Source organism: Pseudopodoces humilis, chromosome 1, assembly GCF_049639895.1.
Source record: "Pseudopodoces humilis isolate 2021_Gansu_Grassland_sample_001 chromosome 1, ASM4963989v1, whole genome shotgun sequence".
Lineage (NCBI taxonomy): Eukaryota > Metazoa > Chordata > Aves > Passeriformes > Paridae > Pseudopodoces > Pseudopodoces humilis.
Genome location: NC_142200.1, coordinates 149,300,874 through 149,319,176, shown reverse-complemented (window position 1 = coordinate 149,319,176; position 18,303 = coordinate 149,300,874). Strand labels below are relative to the sequence as shown.

At 44.5% G+C, this 18,303-nt stretch overlaps 1 protein-coding gene across 1 annotated transcript in view; it reads right to left on the bottom strand.

Moving 5' to 3' along the window:
* Positions 1 to 18,303, bottom strand: part of LOC102110911 (vasoactive intestinal polypeptide receptor) — a 97,615-nt gene that overhangs the window by 44,809 nt on the left and 34,503 nt on the right. The window contains exons 2-3 of the mRNA XM_005527783.3: positions 14,859 to 14,955; positions 689 to 796 (exon numbers count right to left, since the gene is read on the bottom strand). Coding sequence (XP_005527840.2) covers positions 689 to 796; positions 14,859 to 14,955 — 205 coding nt within the window. The remainder of the gene's footprint in view (positions 1 to 688; positions 797 to 14,858; positions 14,956 to 18,303) is intronic.

The window sequence follows — 18,303 nt, the reverse complement described above, 5'->3', positions numbered from 1 at the left end:
TTTATCCCACGTGTTTGCTTTAAAAATGGCTTTAAAAATGGAGGGTCAGGATCTCCAGTGCAAAAGAACTTAATTCTCTGTTAAGGCCTGCAGGACTCCTATAATAAAACAGTGAAAAATAACTATAAACTACCCGGGGACACAATCAGCCCTGTTGCTGCATGGCCCCCTGAGACCTGAGTTTTAAACTAAAGCTTCTCAGAACACCCTGCACAGTGAGTTAGAGCCACCTCCTCCATTAACCTCCCCTGCTCATTGTTTGTCAGGTTAATTCCTTGGCCTGTGGCCACATCTGTCATTCCAGCAGAAAAAACAAAACAAAACAAAACTTTATTATGTACAGTTCCAATTTGTTTCTTTTCTGTCAGAGACTTAATTAATTATTGTGCTAAACTGCTCGTTTTGCACAACGAACTCAACTGTTCCACAGGTTGATTCAGTTTTCACTGCACAATATCCATATTATTGGATTTCACCAGGAGCCATTTTTGCATCCCTGTGCTCCACAGTCGCGGTGCTGCAAGTGCAGGGAGGATGTTTTGATGTTTGGGAATTCATGTATGGCTTGGAAACCTCCTTTACCTCTGGCTAAGAGCTGTTCTCTCCCCCTTTATTGAGATGTTCTTTCTGTGGAATGATGAGAAACCCCTTGGAGTGAAGCTGTGGAGCTGCTTTGCGATTTGCTTACCCAGGAAGGAGGTCAGGAATCTGAAGTACTTGGGGCACGGCCGTACCACGACTTCTCCCACCTCTGCTTCAGGCCAGCATGTGATGTTGTCCCACTGCCTCCTGCAGCCTGGGGAAGAGAGAAAAGCAGATGGTGGAGCACTCAGGAGTGCTGGATGCAGCAGAGCAGCTCTGCAAAGGTGTGTAGAGCCCCTCACCCCAGCACAGACACCTTTTGGAATGAAACCTCACAGAAATATTTCCTTTAGACACTCAGCTTTTAGATCCCCAAGTCCCTAAAATTCAGCACCGTAATTTTCCAGAAACCAGTATGAAAGAACAACAGAAAAGGGCAAAAAAAAGAGGCAAATCAGGCTTGATAAAAGAACCATGTCTTCTCCTAGATTAAAAAGGCAGAAATTCCCAATTAAATATCTCTTTTCCTTGTCGTTGTTACTCCCTGTTGCATTAAACCCCTGATCTGAACCTGAGACACTGTCCCCTTCCTTCTCTGCTTCCCTGAAATGCCATCATATTTTTCTTCCCATGGCAATGATTGCGCAGCCCTCTCAGCAGGAAGGGGACACAGATGACAATCAAGGGATCCAGGACTAAGATCCCTTCACCAGATGCAGTTTTCTTCTTAAAAAGGGGAAAAGGCACCAAACTGCTGGAAGCTGAGCAGGAGATGATCCCTAAGGAAAAGTGAGGGAATGTGGCACATCCTGAGCTATCCAAGCTAGGAATGAAGGAAGAACCAACACAGGGAGAAAACACAGAGTTTTGTCAAAATGAGGCAGTGCTGAAGATTTTCTGGGCAGAATAGAAGCTTTTGTGGAAAGAAAAAAATGCCATGTCCTTTCCACAGATTTATAATGCTCTGATTTTGCCCTTTTATTTCTCAAAAGGCATTAATAATATCCCATGCATGCTGCATTGTTGGATCACGCAACATCAACGCTGAAGCCAAAAGGAGTTGGCAGATCTGAATTAAAAAAAAAATAAATAAAAAAAATAAAAGGAATCAAACACATTTCACATTTTTACATCGATATGTTACCATTTTAGAGCTCTTAGCAGAATTTTGACATTTTTTCCCCCCTGCTTTATATTTCCAACAGCCAAGCACTTCAGTTGCTGGCTGGGTGAGATGGATGGGTCGTCAGCAGAGCTCCCTTTCCCCAGCACCTGTGTTCTCAGTTATTTGTCACACCCCATTAGATGGAAACACTCCCCCAAATGTGACTCAGTGCTGTTGGGGCTGTTATAGGGGATGTGTTTGTTGACCTTGGGAGGTTAATTAAAGCTGTTACTGTTGGAGAGTTAATTGATGTTATGATAAAAGTTAGCTATGTTTAATTGTAAAGTTGTTAAGATGATTGTTAAGGATTTTGGAGTGTTCGGGGTTGATACTGGATTGGGGTCGGGTGGATAGAAGGGGGATCGGTAAGAAATATAAGGGGGCTTCTGGGGGCCTGGAATAGAACATTCAAGAACATGAAGGAATGAAATGTCATCAGCACCGCGAGTAATGATTGGAAGAAACATCCACCAATCATTCGACGCCCTGGGAAAATGATTGGACCAGGATGAACGCGGCTATGGACCAATGAGAGCCCAGGAAAGCAGCCAATCCCGAAAAGGATCCAAAATGGACCAATCCAGGCCTAAGGGAGGGTATAAAACAGGATGTTACGTGTTAGCGGGGGCTTTCTCTGTTCGGGAAATTGTTGGGATGCGTTGTTGCTGTCCTGGTTTGTAGGGTGGAGCACACAGGATTAGCCTGGGTTCTCCTTCAGCTGCAGCTCAGTATTAATAAACAGGCCAGGCTTTAATTACATCAAAAAGTCTCGAGCCTTGTTTATAACAGGGCCAGCAGCCCCACATGAGAGAGACTGGGATGTGAAGAGCAAAGTGGGGAGGAAATGTTGAGGAAATACTTCTCACGTGCCAGCAAAAGGAACTGTGAAAACCTCTGTCAGGCTGCACTTGTTGGTAATTATGCCCTGCTCTGAAATTCCTCCTTTAAATCATCTTCTAGTCCTTGAGCTAAGGAGGCAGATCTGTCCCAGATCGACAGAGAGCACACAGAAATGCTTTGAAGCTGAAAAAGAACCCTTAACTCGCTTTCAAAGTGATTTTACATGTTCCCCCTCCCCACTTCTTTCATGAACAAACTGAACTTTTCAAATGAAGTCCTGGCTGAGTTTATTGGAGCCTGAAAAATGGAATAAGTGATGGTATCTCCTTCACACAGCTCTCCTGCACAGCTCATTAAAAGTCAGGTTTCAGGTCCTTATATCAGGTGCCCAGCTCAGCTCTCACAGCCTCACTCTTATCTCCTACCAAACAGCTCCAAAAGTGTCAGGATATTAAAGATTCCATGGAAAATGATTCCATGATGGAATATTTCACATTCTACAGTCTTTTCCTCCGCCAACTGCAATAAATTAGAGTGCAGCTATTACCTCATGATAGGTTATAATACAAAATAAAAGCCATCTGATAGCATCAGATGGCTTTTTAAATGCCCTGAATTATGCACTCTGTGAGTTCTGGTGATCTGTATCTTTTTCTCTGTTGACATTTTTCAGCACCACCTGTGATGTGTGAAGAAAACCTTTAGGTGCTCACTTTTGTATCAAAAGCTTTTTTTTTTTTTTCCTGATTAAAAGGAAGTGAAACTGGCCTTGCAAGACACATAAAGTGTACTTTTACAAATTGTTGCTCTGTAAACACACCTTGTACCTGCCATTAGCTCTTACAACACCGATCTTCCTCATCGCTGCCCTGGACACGCTGAAAATATTTCTGCAATAAATAAAGAAGGCAATGGAATCCAGAATTCTGGCTGGCAGTGCCTGTCACCACAGGATCAGCAAATCTTGGCATGGTTTGGGTTGGAATGAACCCTAAAGATCATCTCATCACAACTCCCTGCCACTACCCCAGGCTGCTCCAACCTGGCCTTGGACACTTCCAGGGATCCAGGGGCATCCACAGCTTCTCTGGGCCTTTTAACAGGACTGTGTCCTTCTTGTGCTAATTATCTGCAGTGCAGGAATATCAGTGATTTTTAGTGAGCAGAAGAGAATAACTGGAGTTTAAAGAATTGGAATAATTGAAGATTGATACCTGCAAAATGCTTTACATGCACAGTCCAATCATCCCATCACAACTTCAGGTAGAACTTTGTGCCCTTACATCTGACCCAGCACACAGACAACCTTTCTCAAGGAACCTTCCAGAAAATGCTTTTCTTCCTCCCAAGCTGATAGACTTTATCCTGGAAAAGAGCTGGGATCTGGGGCTTGGCAGGCAAAAATCTGTGTGAGGGCAGAGACAGCTGCACTTGAAACAAGGAAATCCCTCTCTTCTCTGTGGCACCACTTGGATGTAGCAAAGATGACAAGTCTGACCTGATCACGTGTTTGGGGATTGATAAGTGCTTCCTCATTAATTAATTATAAATGTTGTCATCTACCTTGCACTTGGTGTCTGCAGGGAGGATGCAAAGATATTTATCAATCCTCAGTGCAGCAAGTGCCAATGAGTTAAAAACACACCCTCCCTCCACTTCCATCAAAAGAGCTGCTCTGCTGTTGTGCCTGTCCCAAAAAAACATGGGATGCACACTGCCAAGGGCTGTGCTTTGCTTTGTGAAGGATCCCAGGTGAGTCTGGGGGAGCTGTGTAAAAATCAGTGTGTGGGTTTTTTAAGTAAGCTTCACTTACCACCTCTCTGGGTGTCTCAGGTGTCTTTAAACTCTTGTCATTACAAAATTAAACCTTAAAAAATTAAATGAATTTTTAAAAGAAGAAGGTGGGTTTTTTTTTTCCCATTTTAATTATTTTAACTGTGACTCCCACACCCTCAGCTTTGCCCTACCCTTCCTTGCCAGACCAAGAAGCGCTGTGTGGAGCTGAATATCTTCTTCTGGAGGGCTGCAGGGAGAAATCCTTCATGCCTCTAGAGGAGCTGGAGCTCAGATCCCTCTGTGCAGCAGCTCAGCCTCCCTCTCTGCAAGCCAAATACCCCACAAGGAAGCCAAGGGCTGCATCAGCCTCTCTCAGAGCCCTCCTCTAAGGGGTTCTGGCTCAGAAGCTGCAGGGCATTCGGGGGCCCCAGCACACCTTTCCCACTGTCTCTGCTAAAAGTGGGGCAGAGCTCTCCCTTCCTCTCTCTTTAAAAGGTTAATAAACAGAAAACAGGTCAATTCTCATGAGGCACACTGGCATGCAGGACTGGCAGACTGAAGCATAAAAACCCATTTATTGGAGTCATATCTACGCTTACAGCAAATCGTGGTGGAAGCTTATCTAGGAAGCAGCAGAGAATAACTTCCCCTCATGAATAAACATGAATTCCCAGAGCTTTGGCACAGCCCTGAGATGGGACTTGGTCTGGCTGAGGAAAGAAATGAATGGCAGCAGGCTGGTACCAGGCACTCTCTGGAGCCAGGTGAACTCCCAGTTCAGGGAAAAACCCTTTCAGCACATCAGTCTCTCACTGAATCATGTAATCATTGAGGTTAGAAAAGACCTCCAAGGATATCGAGTCCAACCTCTGACCAAGCACCACCCCCAAACCCTCACACCAAATTCTCCCTAATGCCTGGGTGGGGATCACTCCAGGTCTCTTCTGAATGACATTCCCACATATTTTGCTCTTGGAATCCCTGCTCAGATGCAGAGATGCCCATTTGATGCCTAGGGTATCTCAGGAGCTCTCTTTACCCACAGGGATAACAGCAAGGCAAAGGCACAGCTCAGTTAAGCCAGGCTGAGCCATCCCAGGGCACCATCACAGCCTGGTGTGCTGCAATAAAATCTCATTTTCACTCCAATTTCATAGCAGCAGGCAGCTCCCAAGCTCTCAGGACTGTAAACAGCCATGGGGTGACATTTATTGTGCCCCTGACAAGCCCAGCCTTGGTGCTCACCCGTAGCTTGCCTCGTTACAAACGTCTCATTACAACAAATTATCACAGCATCTATCTCCCTGGCCAGCTGAGCACTGAGCCTGACTGAAGGCAACAGACTCCAAAAATGGTGCCTGCAACAACCCAAAACTCAGCACCACCCAGGCAGTCTGAATTTAATCTCAGTGGAGGAAAGCCCTCCATCAGCTTTGGGTCACTGCTGCCACCACAGACTCCAGAGAGCAGACACCTCCCAAATGAGGGATGATTTTCTATTTAAAAGTCATATGAAATAATAAAAAATACTGTAGGTAGATTCTTTTTCTCCCATAAATCTTGTAAGTTAAATGCAATTGGATTTTGATTCTGAACCCAGGAAAATTTTTAGAATTCACAATCTCCTGTGCTAAAGCATTGCACGATTTAAGTGTCCACTGACAGAAAAATTATATCCTTTTCTGAATTCACTTTGAACCTGCTCATGGCTGGCTTCACTAGGAATCCCTCAGCTCTTTTACAAAGACAGAAATATTCACAGCCTAACCACAATATCCCTTTCCCTGGGGATAACCCATGAAATCCTCTTTAATATCCCTCCTTGGGCATCTCTTTTTCAAGCTGAAGTGTCCCAGACTATTTAGTAGCTTCCAGCATGGAAACAGCTCCCTATCATTTCTCCCTTGTACCTTTGGTGGGTTTAATTCTACCCTATCCTGCTCTGGGCTTGCAGAGAAGGGTTTTACCTTATTTATTTTTTGGTGACAGATTGGGTTAGCTTGGCTCTGAGGTTTTGCTAAATGCATCCTCCCTCTCTCCCCTGAAAAAGTCACTGCTGTGCCCTCCTGTCCCACTCCAGCATCCTTTGGGCAACTCTCCTTCCCCCAGCTCCATCTCATCACCTTTTGTGTTTGTAGCACCACTGACAGCCGGCTCTGTAGCAACCCCATCCCCTCAGAGCTCCCCTTCCAGCTTTCCACAGCTTTCTGTTTCCTTTGGATATTTATTTTTTGCCTGTTGTGCTGCCTGCTGTCGCTCCAGCACTGCAGGCAGGATGTGACAGAGAATCCATCCAGCTGAAGGAAAGCCACAATCCTGCCAGGGCATCACTCACTCGGGTATTTGCAGCTCCAGTTCAGCAGAAAAGGGACTTGGGCAACCACAGAAAGAAAAAGGGATCCCAAAATTCAGGATAAGTGAAAAGAGTTTGCTCTGGACTTTTCCTCAATATCTGTGGCAACTCTAGGATTTGATTTTCCCCACAAGCTGGACTTGATCTTAAAGGTTTTTTCCAACCTTAGCAACTCCATGATTCCATAAGAAGAGTAACATTAATTACTGTAAAACCTGGTTTACCACTTTTGCAAGTAGAAGCTGTCCAAGCACTCAACAGAAATATATTAAAAAATAACTTTCTTCCTAAATATTTGCAGAAATTTGACTCAAAGACATATGAAGGAAACCTCACCTTAAAGCCCCCAGACTGAGCCATTCTAATCAGCATGAAAGAAATCACCAGTGACTGTTGCTGGAGGGTGATTTTTAAGCATGGAAATCCTATGAGATTTTCCATCAACAACATCTATTAGGAAACAATTTTGTTTTTTAAAAAAAGTTTGTAATCTTTCAGCCTTTTTAAACCAATGAACTAAATAAACACTCAACTTTTTTAATCCCTCCTTTTCATAAATCAAATTTGTGAGCTGAGCCCTTCTGCCTAAGTCCAGAACATGTAAACTGGAAGAAAAGATCCAAGATTTAAGATGAAGGTTTACATAGGACATTGCCAAAACCATGACTTATCTCCTCAGCAGCCTCTAAACAAGATCTCCAGTGCTCTGACACAGAGCATGCTTAAAGCATTATTCCAGGGTTTCCTCACTCAAATCCCTCTGCTCTTCCAGGAGTTGCAGACAACTGGATTAATAGAGGATCAGGCTTTGAATTTGGGTACCTTCCTAGATGGTTTTTCCCATATTGGCATCTCCAGAAAGAAATTCATCGTGAAGATGAGTGGCTCGACCTCCAGGAATGCTTTTCTCAACATCACTTATGGTGTATGCAATATCCCCCAATGTACTTATCCCAGGTAAAAAGGGTGGATACCATCATGACAGTGCTCTGATACAGTCAATATTAAGAAAAAAACAAAAAGAAAATATGAGGAAGGAAAGATTTTTTTTAGCCAGAAATCTCATGGGATGTGAGAGGAACAAACACAAGCTGCTGTCAGAAAAAAAACCTCTGCATAGATGGATTTAATTTGAGCCATTATCCAGAGCTTTGAAAATTATTGAATTTATATTGAATTGAATTATTTGAATTTATTTTCAATTGATGTGCAGAAATGGCACTTTCTCCTTATTTCTATAACCTTTCCATGGCTAAGCCTGTGTGCATTTATCTATTATCCCATGTTAAAAAAAAATAAAAAGGAACCAAAACCTTTGCTGGCATTTAAAAGTGTGACACATTCTCCAAACTAAAATGCCTTTTCCAGCACAAATTTATGTCCACTAAGTGGCTGCTAATCCTGATAAACTCCAGGACAGCTGTTCCCAAGTCCCACAAACGCTGCTGCTTATTAGAGAGCTTCCAGCCAGGAGCCAGCAGCAGGCAAAACCAAAGCAAAGCCTCCACCCCTGCTGTGTCTTAAGGCAGAAAACAGATGTTGGAACGTCTCAATATCTGTGGAGAGGTGAGGTCAAGGCAGAAATCAGCTCTTAGCTCCACAGGGAGGAGTGATGAGGTGCTGTGTGGGTCCCTGCTGGAATTTCATCCTGGTTTTGGTGGGCGTTTGGCACTTCAGGTGGGTGGGTGGGCTCAGACAAACAACTGAGGGACCACTGTTGGAAACATGGAATTGCTGAGGGTGGAAAATCATTTCAAAGCCATTGAGGCCAGCATCACCGTGTTCACCACTAAACCACATCTCCAAAACTCAACAGGGAACTAGCAGTGCTCCCTGGAGAGATGGGGAGTGAGTCACAGAGCAAGGATGGACAGAAAAAGAAGCATTTGTAGGGAAAATTTTGGTGATGACTGTTTCCTCAGAAAGAAACTCCTGGTCTGGAAGAACAGCATTGGCCTCGGGCCAGATCAAAGCAGCCAACACCAAAATCTGGGGTTGGTTCTCAGGGTTCAGACGCTGCGAGAACACCGCTCCCTCCTCATGTTTGAGGGGCCAGTTTCACAGCAGAGTCTGCAAAGGTTCTCCTCTTCTGAGTTTTTGGGGAGTGGGTTCCAGCTCTGTAAGAGCTGCATAATGAAGGTGTTTGGGAAGACTCCCAGAGGGATGAGGGAATGGGGAAGGAAGATCATTTGGAAGGACCTGTCCTACTGTGTATGGTGACTATTGCCAAAGAACAGGGGGAAAAAATCCTGTTAAATAAAAGGGAGCTTGACTTTGGTACTGATCCTGTGTGAGAGTCTGGGGTTTAAGGTCTTGATATCCCATGGCTGAATTTTCTACTGTTGTAGGAGAGGCCACCCTGCCAAGGAATGGAGGGGAATGATGTCCAGTGCTGCTGGTCAGAGCAAGAATGAAACAAAAAGCCCCTTGTATCACTGAGGCTGGTGTAATAGGAAAAAAAGCAAATTAAAAATTAATACAAGAAAACATGGCAAAAAGTCCAGCAGGTCCTTTTGCCTTTAGAGACACCATCAAGATCAAACATATTTTAGACTGTGCTAAACTGGTTTTTTTGGAGTATGTTGACAGAGGTTTGATTTAGGGTTTGATTTAGCTGGCCAACTGCTGTCATTTAATGCCATTCCTGCTGTCCCAGGATTTTTTTGGAGGCTGATGAATATGATACAAGACTGATGAGAGCTCTACACAACTCTGAAATGACAAAAACACAGAATCTTTGAGATTGGGAAAGACCCCTGAGGTCACCAAATCCAACCACCAACCCAGCCCCGCCATGTTCCCCGCTGATGCACGTCCTCAAGTGCCACATCCAGTTTTTCCCCACCCTACTTTGGGCATTCTCTGGAGTTCTTGAGCTGGATCAGCCATGTGGTGCCTTCTCCATCACCTGGAGAGCTGCTGATAACAGGATTGTCCCACAAATCCCACTGACACCTCATCTGCCCCAGCAGGGCTTATGCAACTGGGAGGTGAGAATTCACTTGAACTTTTCCAAGCAAGGAACTATTAATTATTTCTTATCTTGCTGCACTATAAACAGATGGTGATGAATAAAGAGGCTCCTAATTTAAACTTCATCAATGTTTTTTTTTCCAGCTTGATTTTTAATTTCCATATGTTCACTGCTTCTCCTCCCATCAAACTTGCTTTGACTTCTTTGGGGGGACTGACAGAGACCCCCCAGGCTCCAAATTTGGTTTTTCAAGGCAGCCTCCGCTGTGGAACAGCAAAAGCAATATTCTGAGTTTAAACAGCATGGGCCATTTCCCACCTGGATTGTTTTTCATGGACAATGGTGATGATGAGCTTGCAGGACTCATCTCTATCTCACAAGTGTGAGGCATGTGAAAGTTAAGCAGATGTGAACAGGCATTGAGAGGGGGAATGGCACTATTTTTTTTCCATGTTTTCCATTTTTCAAACTTTTTTATTGGGTTTTATTCTATTTCCAAAGCAGAGAGGGCTAGAGAGCAAACAAAAATGTGCAGTTTTGAAGGACTAGGGGTATCAGGCCAGGTTAGATGGGGCTTGGAGCAGCCTGGGATAGTGGAAAGTGTCTCTGCCCATGGCAGGGGGCTGGAACTGGATGAGCTTTAAGGTCCCAAAGCATTCCATGACTCTGTGATTCACAAAGGCCGTGCTTCCTGCACAGCTCTTGGTCTCCAGAGCTGCTCATCCCACCCAGACACGAGTCCTGGTTCCTTATTCAGCTGTTATCCCTAAATAACTCTCCTGCTTCTGGAAGAGTATCTGATTGCAGACCAAATTAATTAGTAATAATGGGATAAACAGATAATGAGCTGAGCCAGCCGACCTAGACCTGATTGATTTTCCTGCCCTTTTCACAAAGAGAGGGCTACATATTTTTTTTTAATTTATTTATTATCATTTCATTTGTGTGCTTGAGTTTAAGCTGAATTGTTTGAAAATTACAACCATGGAGAAGCAAAATTTTCTCAAAAACAAACCCAGAAATACTCCAGTGTGCTCTGGGGACCATGACATAAAAGAGGCAAGTGCAAGTCAGCAGGAAGCAGTGCAGTGGTGGTTCCTGCCTTGCAGCCTACAGGAGCTCAGCCACACTTCACAGAGAGGGATTTGCCTCTGTCTGTGAGTCTGGGAAGCAAATTCCCTTATCCCAACCCTCAGGAGAGCTTCCCTACTGCTGCCCAGTGCGTTATCAGCTGAGCAGCCGCTGTGTTGCACATGTATCTCCTAGCTGGAAAAGCATCTGGAGCTAAATCCCAGTCTTCAGTGAGGCTGGGACTGCATTCCCCTCTTCTGGAATACAGAATCATGGAATAATTGGGGTTGGAAGGGACTTTTAAAGGTCATCTTGTTCAATCCCCTTGCCATGATTTTACCTCATCTGGCCAAATCCCCTCCAAGCCAGCGGACACCAGCACAGAGATTATCTGTGAAATGTGTTTTTTTTCCTACACACTTGAGCTGCTCACTGATTCCTCTCATTTTAAATATTTTGACAACAGGCAAGACAACCTGAACAGGATTCATCACGTCCTGAAAGAGATGCCTACACCTGGCCAGAACACATCTGTGAGAGATGTCCATCAAAAGGCACATCTTTAATGGAATGTATAAACACCTATGTTTATGGTTACTTTCTTGGGAAAATGGCTAGAAATTGTGAAAACAGTATAGAAAGGCCTGATTCTCAGGGTGACACTCTGATGGTTACAAACTTCCTTAAAAGCCCAGGCTTTGATCTCACTGCCCTTTGGTTCTCCTCTGTACACACTGCCAGCTTCATCTGCTTTTCCCTGTGGATTTCCCCCTCAGTGCATCCTCTGCAGCCTTTCCTGTGCTGGAAAACAAATTGAACACTCCTCTAAAAACTAAACTTCTCCTCCTCAGAGCTGGGCAATATTTACTGACCCCAGGCTGTAGAATCACAGAATCATCGGGGTTGGAAGAGACCTTTAAAATTATCAAGTCCAACTGTCAAACCTCCTCAAATAAGGGTAAATCCACAGAAACTGAATCACACTCCTAACAGGGAATAGTGGGATTTACATGGATCATCTCCTTCCCCCTGCCACGGGCAGGGACACCTTCCACTATCCCAGGTTGCTCCAAGCCCCGTCCAACATGACCTTGGACACTTCCAGGGATGGAAGAAGTTTAATCTGAAAAGAAAGCCTGGATTTCATGCATGTTCATCCCCTGTGAGGAAGGGGTGGGTGTTTGAAGACAAAAAAAAAGAGGAAGGATGTTATTGTTTAGAGTGGAAATCTACCTCCTTAACCAGAGCCAGTGATCAACCTCAGCACCACCATCAAGTGCTCTTAACAAGTGATTAATCTGTCTGACATATCAAATTACAGCTGTGATTAAGCCCCTCTGATCAATACAAGTGATAATGGCTCCTAAACAAAGCTTTCTTTCCAGAATGTACTGAGACACTGTGTTTGTTTCCACTCACTTGATTAGAAAGGGTAAAGAAGCACTCTTTAAACCTCAAGTGATTCTCCTTCTCCTGAAAAGACCTGGGAAGTGCACAAGGTAACAAAACTCCCTGGACATAAATCAAAGTTTTACTCTGCAGATCACAGGGAGCCTCAATTGCTTTCCATCCTCCTGTTCTAGGGGATTAAACTGGGTTAAAATGATGTTTTTCCTCAGAGTTTTACTAGGATTTCTCTTTCCAGCAACACTCAGATGAAAGAGTCATCACCTTCATATGATCTCATATTATCACCTTCATGAGATTTCTCTCCAGCAAACTTCCCCCTCACCCCCAACCGTCAAAGTTCAAAGTTTGATTTTACAGCTCAGCATTTATTGAGTTATGGAGCCCTGCTCCAGAAAAACACCTTCTTTGACCTACTTGTGCTCACATGCTCAGATCACTCTGAAGGGAACACACATCCTGTGTAGGCACTCAGAAATTACCTATGCACACAGCACAGAACTCCATACACTCATCCACAGCCACCCATTTAAGAGCCAACAATTCTGCTTTTTCCTGTTGCCTCCTGGGCAGTTGTGTCTGGGTAATAAAGTCAGGTATTGAGCTCCTAAATACCTGCTGATGTTTTGGGGTAAATGGATGCCAACTGCTTTCCACGAAGGAAGGGACCTTAAAATCATCTTCCAACCCCCTTCCATGGTCAGGGACACCTTCCACCATCCCAGGCTGCTCCAAGCCCTGTCCAACCTGGCCTTGGACATTTCCAGGGATCCAGGGGCAGCCACAGCTTCTCTGGACACCCTGTGTCAGGCCTCACCACCCTCTCAGGGAAGAATTTCTTCCTAATATCCAATCTAAACCTGCTCTCTTTCAGTTTGAAGCCATTCCCCCTTGTCTTGCCATTCCAGTTTTCAGTATGTCCTCCATGGACAAAACCATTTTCCTGTCCTCCAAACTGCAATTTCTGAATCACTCCAGTTCATCATTAGTGACTGGTGGAAATGCAGATTTATCCCAGCCCAATATTTCAGCATCCCATCTGGGAAAAAACCCTCCAAAGTATTTCTGTGTACTTGCTTGGGGCGTTAATGACTTTCAACATGGTTGTGTGCCTTTACTTCAGAATTGGGAAAAATATTTGCATTGGTTTAGTTCTGCTGTTACAGAAAAAAAACCCCAAAAACCAACAAAAAAACCTGTTTTGGATTAAACTTTCCAATGAGAAAAAACATTCTGGAGAAGCTGAAAAAAATATTATCACTTCAACTATTTATTCTTCTCCTTTTAATGTACTGTATTTAATTGAATTTCTTTAAATATCCATGAAAACTAAATGAAACATTTAGCTGGCTTTCAGATGAAGCTTTTTATCCAGCCTGAGTTTTCCCTTTCCAGGGTTCCAGAAGCACATTTCTTCAAAAGGCTCCATTTAACTGCACAGGGACACTTGAAACAGCTTCCAAATCAAAGACATCCATCCCTTAGTAGATAAAAGCAGGGGCCAAAAGCTTTCCTGGCATCCAGTGAAGCTCCTCCTGGGATCAGCTTGTCCCAGGATTCTGTTCCATCAGAACAGTCCTTCAGTCTGTGGCCTGGCTGCAAACCTTGCCAGTGGAGAGTTTCCTCTTCCACTTTTCCCTCTTTCAAGAGGAGGGATGCAAATCTCAAGCAGGATTTGAGATTCATCTTCCCAGCCCTTTTCCCAGCAAACTGATCCCTTCTTTTTGGATCCTGGCACTCTCACCTAGGTCCCTACACAGCTTTTACTGACAGACACGGGGCTGGGAACTTGGGAGAGGCATTTGGAGGGGGAGAGATCCAAATGGATGCTTTAACTTGGGGATCTGAGAGCTCTGCTGCAGGTCAGGGTGGGATAGGATGGGATGGAATGGGATGGGATGGGATGGGATGGGATGGGATGGGATGGGATAGGATGGGATGGGATGGGATGGGATGGGATGGGATGGGATGGCATGGCATGGGATGGGATGGCATGGGATGGCATGGGATGGGATGGGATGCCATGGGATGCCATGGGATGCCATGGGATGGCATGGGATGGGATGGGATGATGGGATGGCATGGGATGGGATGGGATAGCACCAAAACCTTTCTCCTTTCCTGATGATTGGAGCAGGAAGAGGGTTAAGGAGAGTGGACACCCTTCCAGGGGGATTTCTCAGTGTGGTGGGAGCTCCATGAACAAGGAGAGGCTCTCAGCTGCCTGTCCCAACTCCAGAAATACTTCACAGCCTTGGAGCACCCTCTGCTTCACCACCAGGACAGGAGCAATTTTGGCATAGGGAAGGGAGGGCAGTTCAATCAAAGGAGATGGTCACAGTGACTTCTCTTGAAGTAATCCAAGGCCTGGAAGAACTTCAGCCTTTCAGTTCCCAAGGAAAAATTGGGAAAATTCCACTTCAGAGATGTGGACAACTGTGATTAAACCCACTGAAACACCTCAGTTAGGCTTTCCCAGCCTGGAGGCTGCGAGGGAACCTGCAGAGCTGCTGGAACCTTTGGCTGACTGAAGTGTGCTTTGGAAGCTCCCATTTCTCTCCCTCCTGAGGAGCAGCTGGAGGAATCCTTGCTCCAGAAGCAGAAGGGCTGGGAAATGGCCTGGACAAGGCAGCTGTGAGGCTGGGGGATGTGGGTTTGCTGGCCAGGGAGGGATGAGAGCGTTGCTATACCTGAGGTCTGGTTGTCCCAGGGCAGCTCTGCCAGGCACTGGCTGCGCTCCTCCTCGATCTCCTGCATGATGCTGCACTCCGGGCGCGTGCTGGACACCTGCAGGGAGGGCACAGAAGGAGACAGTGAGCAAAGCCCATCCTCAGGGAGGCATTCCTGGGGATTCATGGCCTCGTGGAACAAGCTGGAGCTCTCCAGGACCATTGCACAGATGTGCACACAGTCTTATTTTATGTTCACTCAAGAGGAGGGAGAGAAACCCATAGCCCGCTGAAAAATCAGCATTTCCCTCCATTTCATTAGGGAAAAAAACCCCACAACCTATTTTTTTTTGTTGATGATCAGGAACAATTCTGCTGCTTTATGCTCTGGAAACCCTGCCTGGCTAACCAACAGCACCAGCTATGTAGGGCAGGGAGACAGCAGCTTTAATATTCATGCCAGGAGCTGGGGGATCTGTGCTCCGTGGTTTATTCCCTGTCTCCCGGCTCTCACGCTAATTCAAAGCACAACAAACACCAAATCAAATAAGGACGGAATCTCTGATGCAGATTAGAAGATCAAGGAGCTCAAAAGCAGGAAATTCCCAGTGACAAGAGTTTTTCCCCTCAGGTGGATTCTCCTCAGTCAGGCCTAATCAGGTTTTGTTTGTAATACAACATTGGCCATAAATGCTCAGGTAATTAATTGTGGACTCCTCGTAACGTGCAACTCATGAACTGTCTCAGTCTTAAAAAGAGGAAATTGTGGATTTTACTCCAAAAAACCAAACTGGGAGCTCACACATATATCTCAGTGCCCCCTTGTCACCAACACGCTCTCAGCTTGGAGGGGACACCTTGGCCATCGCTATTGCCAGAAACTGAGGCTGCTCCAAACCCCATCTCTTTTAAAGGGATTGGAAAGGGCATTCAACAGGGAGAAAACTTTCCAGAAATGCAGCTGGAAAGAGGTGGAGAGAAGGGAATGATGTCCAGCCAAGACTTGGCTTGAGTTTATACTGTCACTGTTAAATGTTATGTGGGAAAAAGCATCAGTGGGGTGAACTTCAGGAACAGATCATGAGGACACAGGAGAAACTCTGCCAGTAAGAAGTGATTGATTCACTGTCCCCTCTTGAGGGTTTTGGGATATATTTTCATCAGAAATAGGCAGAGAAAATAAATTTAAGAAATAAAAAAAAAAATTCCTGTCTCGTTTCAAAATGAGTTATTGCTCTGTTCATGTATTTGCCAGTCAAGGTTTTAAGACAAAAAGTCCAGCAATCCTTTGAAGGAACAATTGTTTGATGTAAATTTGGATTAAAATTATAAAATAATTTAGCACATTAAATTAATCTCACCATATCTTATTAACCTATCCTGCTCTCCTCCCTGTTTCATGCCATGCCTGGTTCAGATTTTAATTTCCTTTAGGTTAGGAATGGGCCTTGATTAGTAGTGTATAAACAATTAATTATGTGGTTTTCTAGTCAAATTAAAAATAAATATAAATACAAACACTAGAAGAAGGGGAATCATTTGGAGTTGTCTTCATTCTCAAATATTTCTTTTCCCCAAAGGGAAACAGATCTTTGGAAATTTCATCTTGGCTCATCTGAAACACCATAGATTTATTTTGTTTTGATTTACAGTGCTTCTTACCATTTTATTTTAACCTTAAAAAAGCACAAGGAGAAGCGTGAGAGATTTGCAGAACACTTTCTGGAAAAATAAAGATTGAAATGTTTTCAAAACATTCTGACTTTTTCAAAGGGAAGTTTTAACTCTCTGGACTTAAATGTTTGCCAAATTAATCTCACATCTATAAATACCTCTGGTTTTCACTTTATAAATTAATTCATACCACTCTAGCTTTGATCAGGGCTGGCAAAGCACTCTCTAATTGTACAATATATCTGAAATTTTTTTAAGCAGTAGCTTTTACACCAAGCCCATTAGCAAGTACTTCACTGCCACTTCTTCCCTTCACTAAAATCTCATGCTTGAACTGGATAATTCTATATTCCCCTCAATGGCCCAATATTTACTTTTGAGTAACTGGTTTTATCACCTTTAAAAAGCAAATGAGGCTCTGTTTAGAAAAGTGGGCTTGTGACAGGCTCAGATAAACTTGGTTATACATAGAATCTTTAAAATCTCACCGTTTTTCTTTTTTTTTTGCCATACAATCCAAAAGAAAATATATCTATGCTAGGAAAAATCTGAAGAAAGAGTGTCCAGCAGCTAAAATACCAAAATACAGAAGATCTTGGATTTTGAAGTGCTGGTACTGACTTCTTGTGAGCTTTTAGGGAAGTTGGGTTCTCACAACAACCCCAAGCAGAACTTCAGGCTGAGGGGCTGGGAAAGGACCTGGGGGTGCTGGTGGCTGCGCATGAGCCCAGGTGTGCCCAGGTGGGCAGGAAGGGCAATGGCACCTGGACTGGATCAGGAATTGGTGTCCAGCAGGACCAGGGCAGGGATTGTCCCCTCTGCTGGGCTCTGTGGAGGCAACACCTCCAACCCTGGGGTCAGTTTTGGCCCCGATGACAAAAAGGACATTGAGGACATTCCAGAGAAGGGAATGGAGCTGGGGAAGGTGCTGGAGTACCAGGAGTGGCTGAGGGAGCTGGGGAAGGGGCTCAGCCTGGAGAAAAGGAGTCTCAGGGGGAATTTCTGGCTCTGCACAACTCCCTGACAGGAGGGGACAGCTGGGTATGGCTCTTCTCCCAAGTGACAGGACAAGAGGGAACAACCTCAAGGTGCACCAGGGGATGTTTACTTTGGATATTAAGGAAAATTTCTGCACTGAAAGGGTTAACCTGGCACAGGCTGCCCAGGGCAGGGGTTGAGTCACCCTAGAGATTCTTAAAAGCCACACAGATGTGGCACTTGAAGACATGGGTTAATGGTGGCCTTGGCAGTGCTGGGCTAATGACTCCTCTTGATGATCTTGGAGATCTTTCCCAACCTTAATGATTTTATGATTCTATAAACAAAGAGTGGGATGTAATTCAGCTTCTCTGTCAGTGGGACACATCATCCTCAATTTTAGCTGAGTCAGAGCTCTATGTTTAGTCTGACCTGATTTTTTTCCATTCCTCCAAGACCACAGAGAGCAAGCAAACAGCAGCTCTGAAGGCTTTCATCCCACTCCACTGCCCATGGTTGGATGGATTCAAACTTAAGTAGTCAGCACTTAGCTGGAAAAGGTCAGTGATGTGTGAATGTCCACACACCCTTAACTCAATCAAGGTTAATAAGTAGATTCACACTGCAGGACTTCAAGTTTATGGCTCATTTTGCACATTAACTAAAGAAGTAAATAAATACCTTTATCACAGCAACCCTCCTTCAACCTCCTCAGTGATAACAGCAATAACCCTCACATGTCACAGCTGTCACTGATATAGGCTGACAAAGGCAGATGGAATTAAAAGAATCCAAAAATATCACAGTTTTGGGC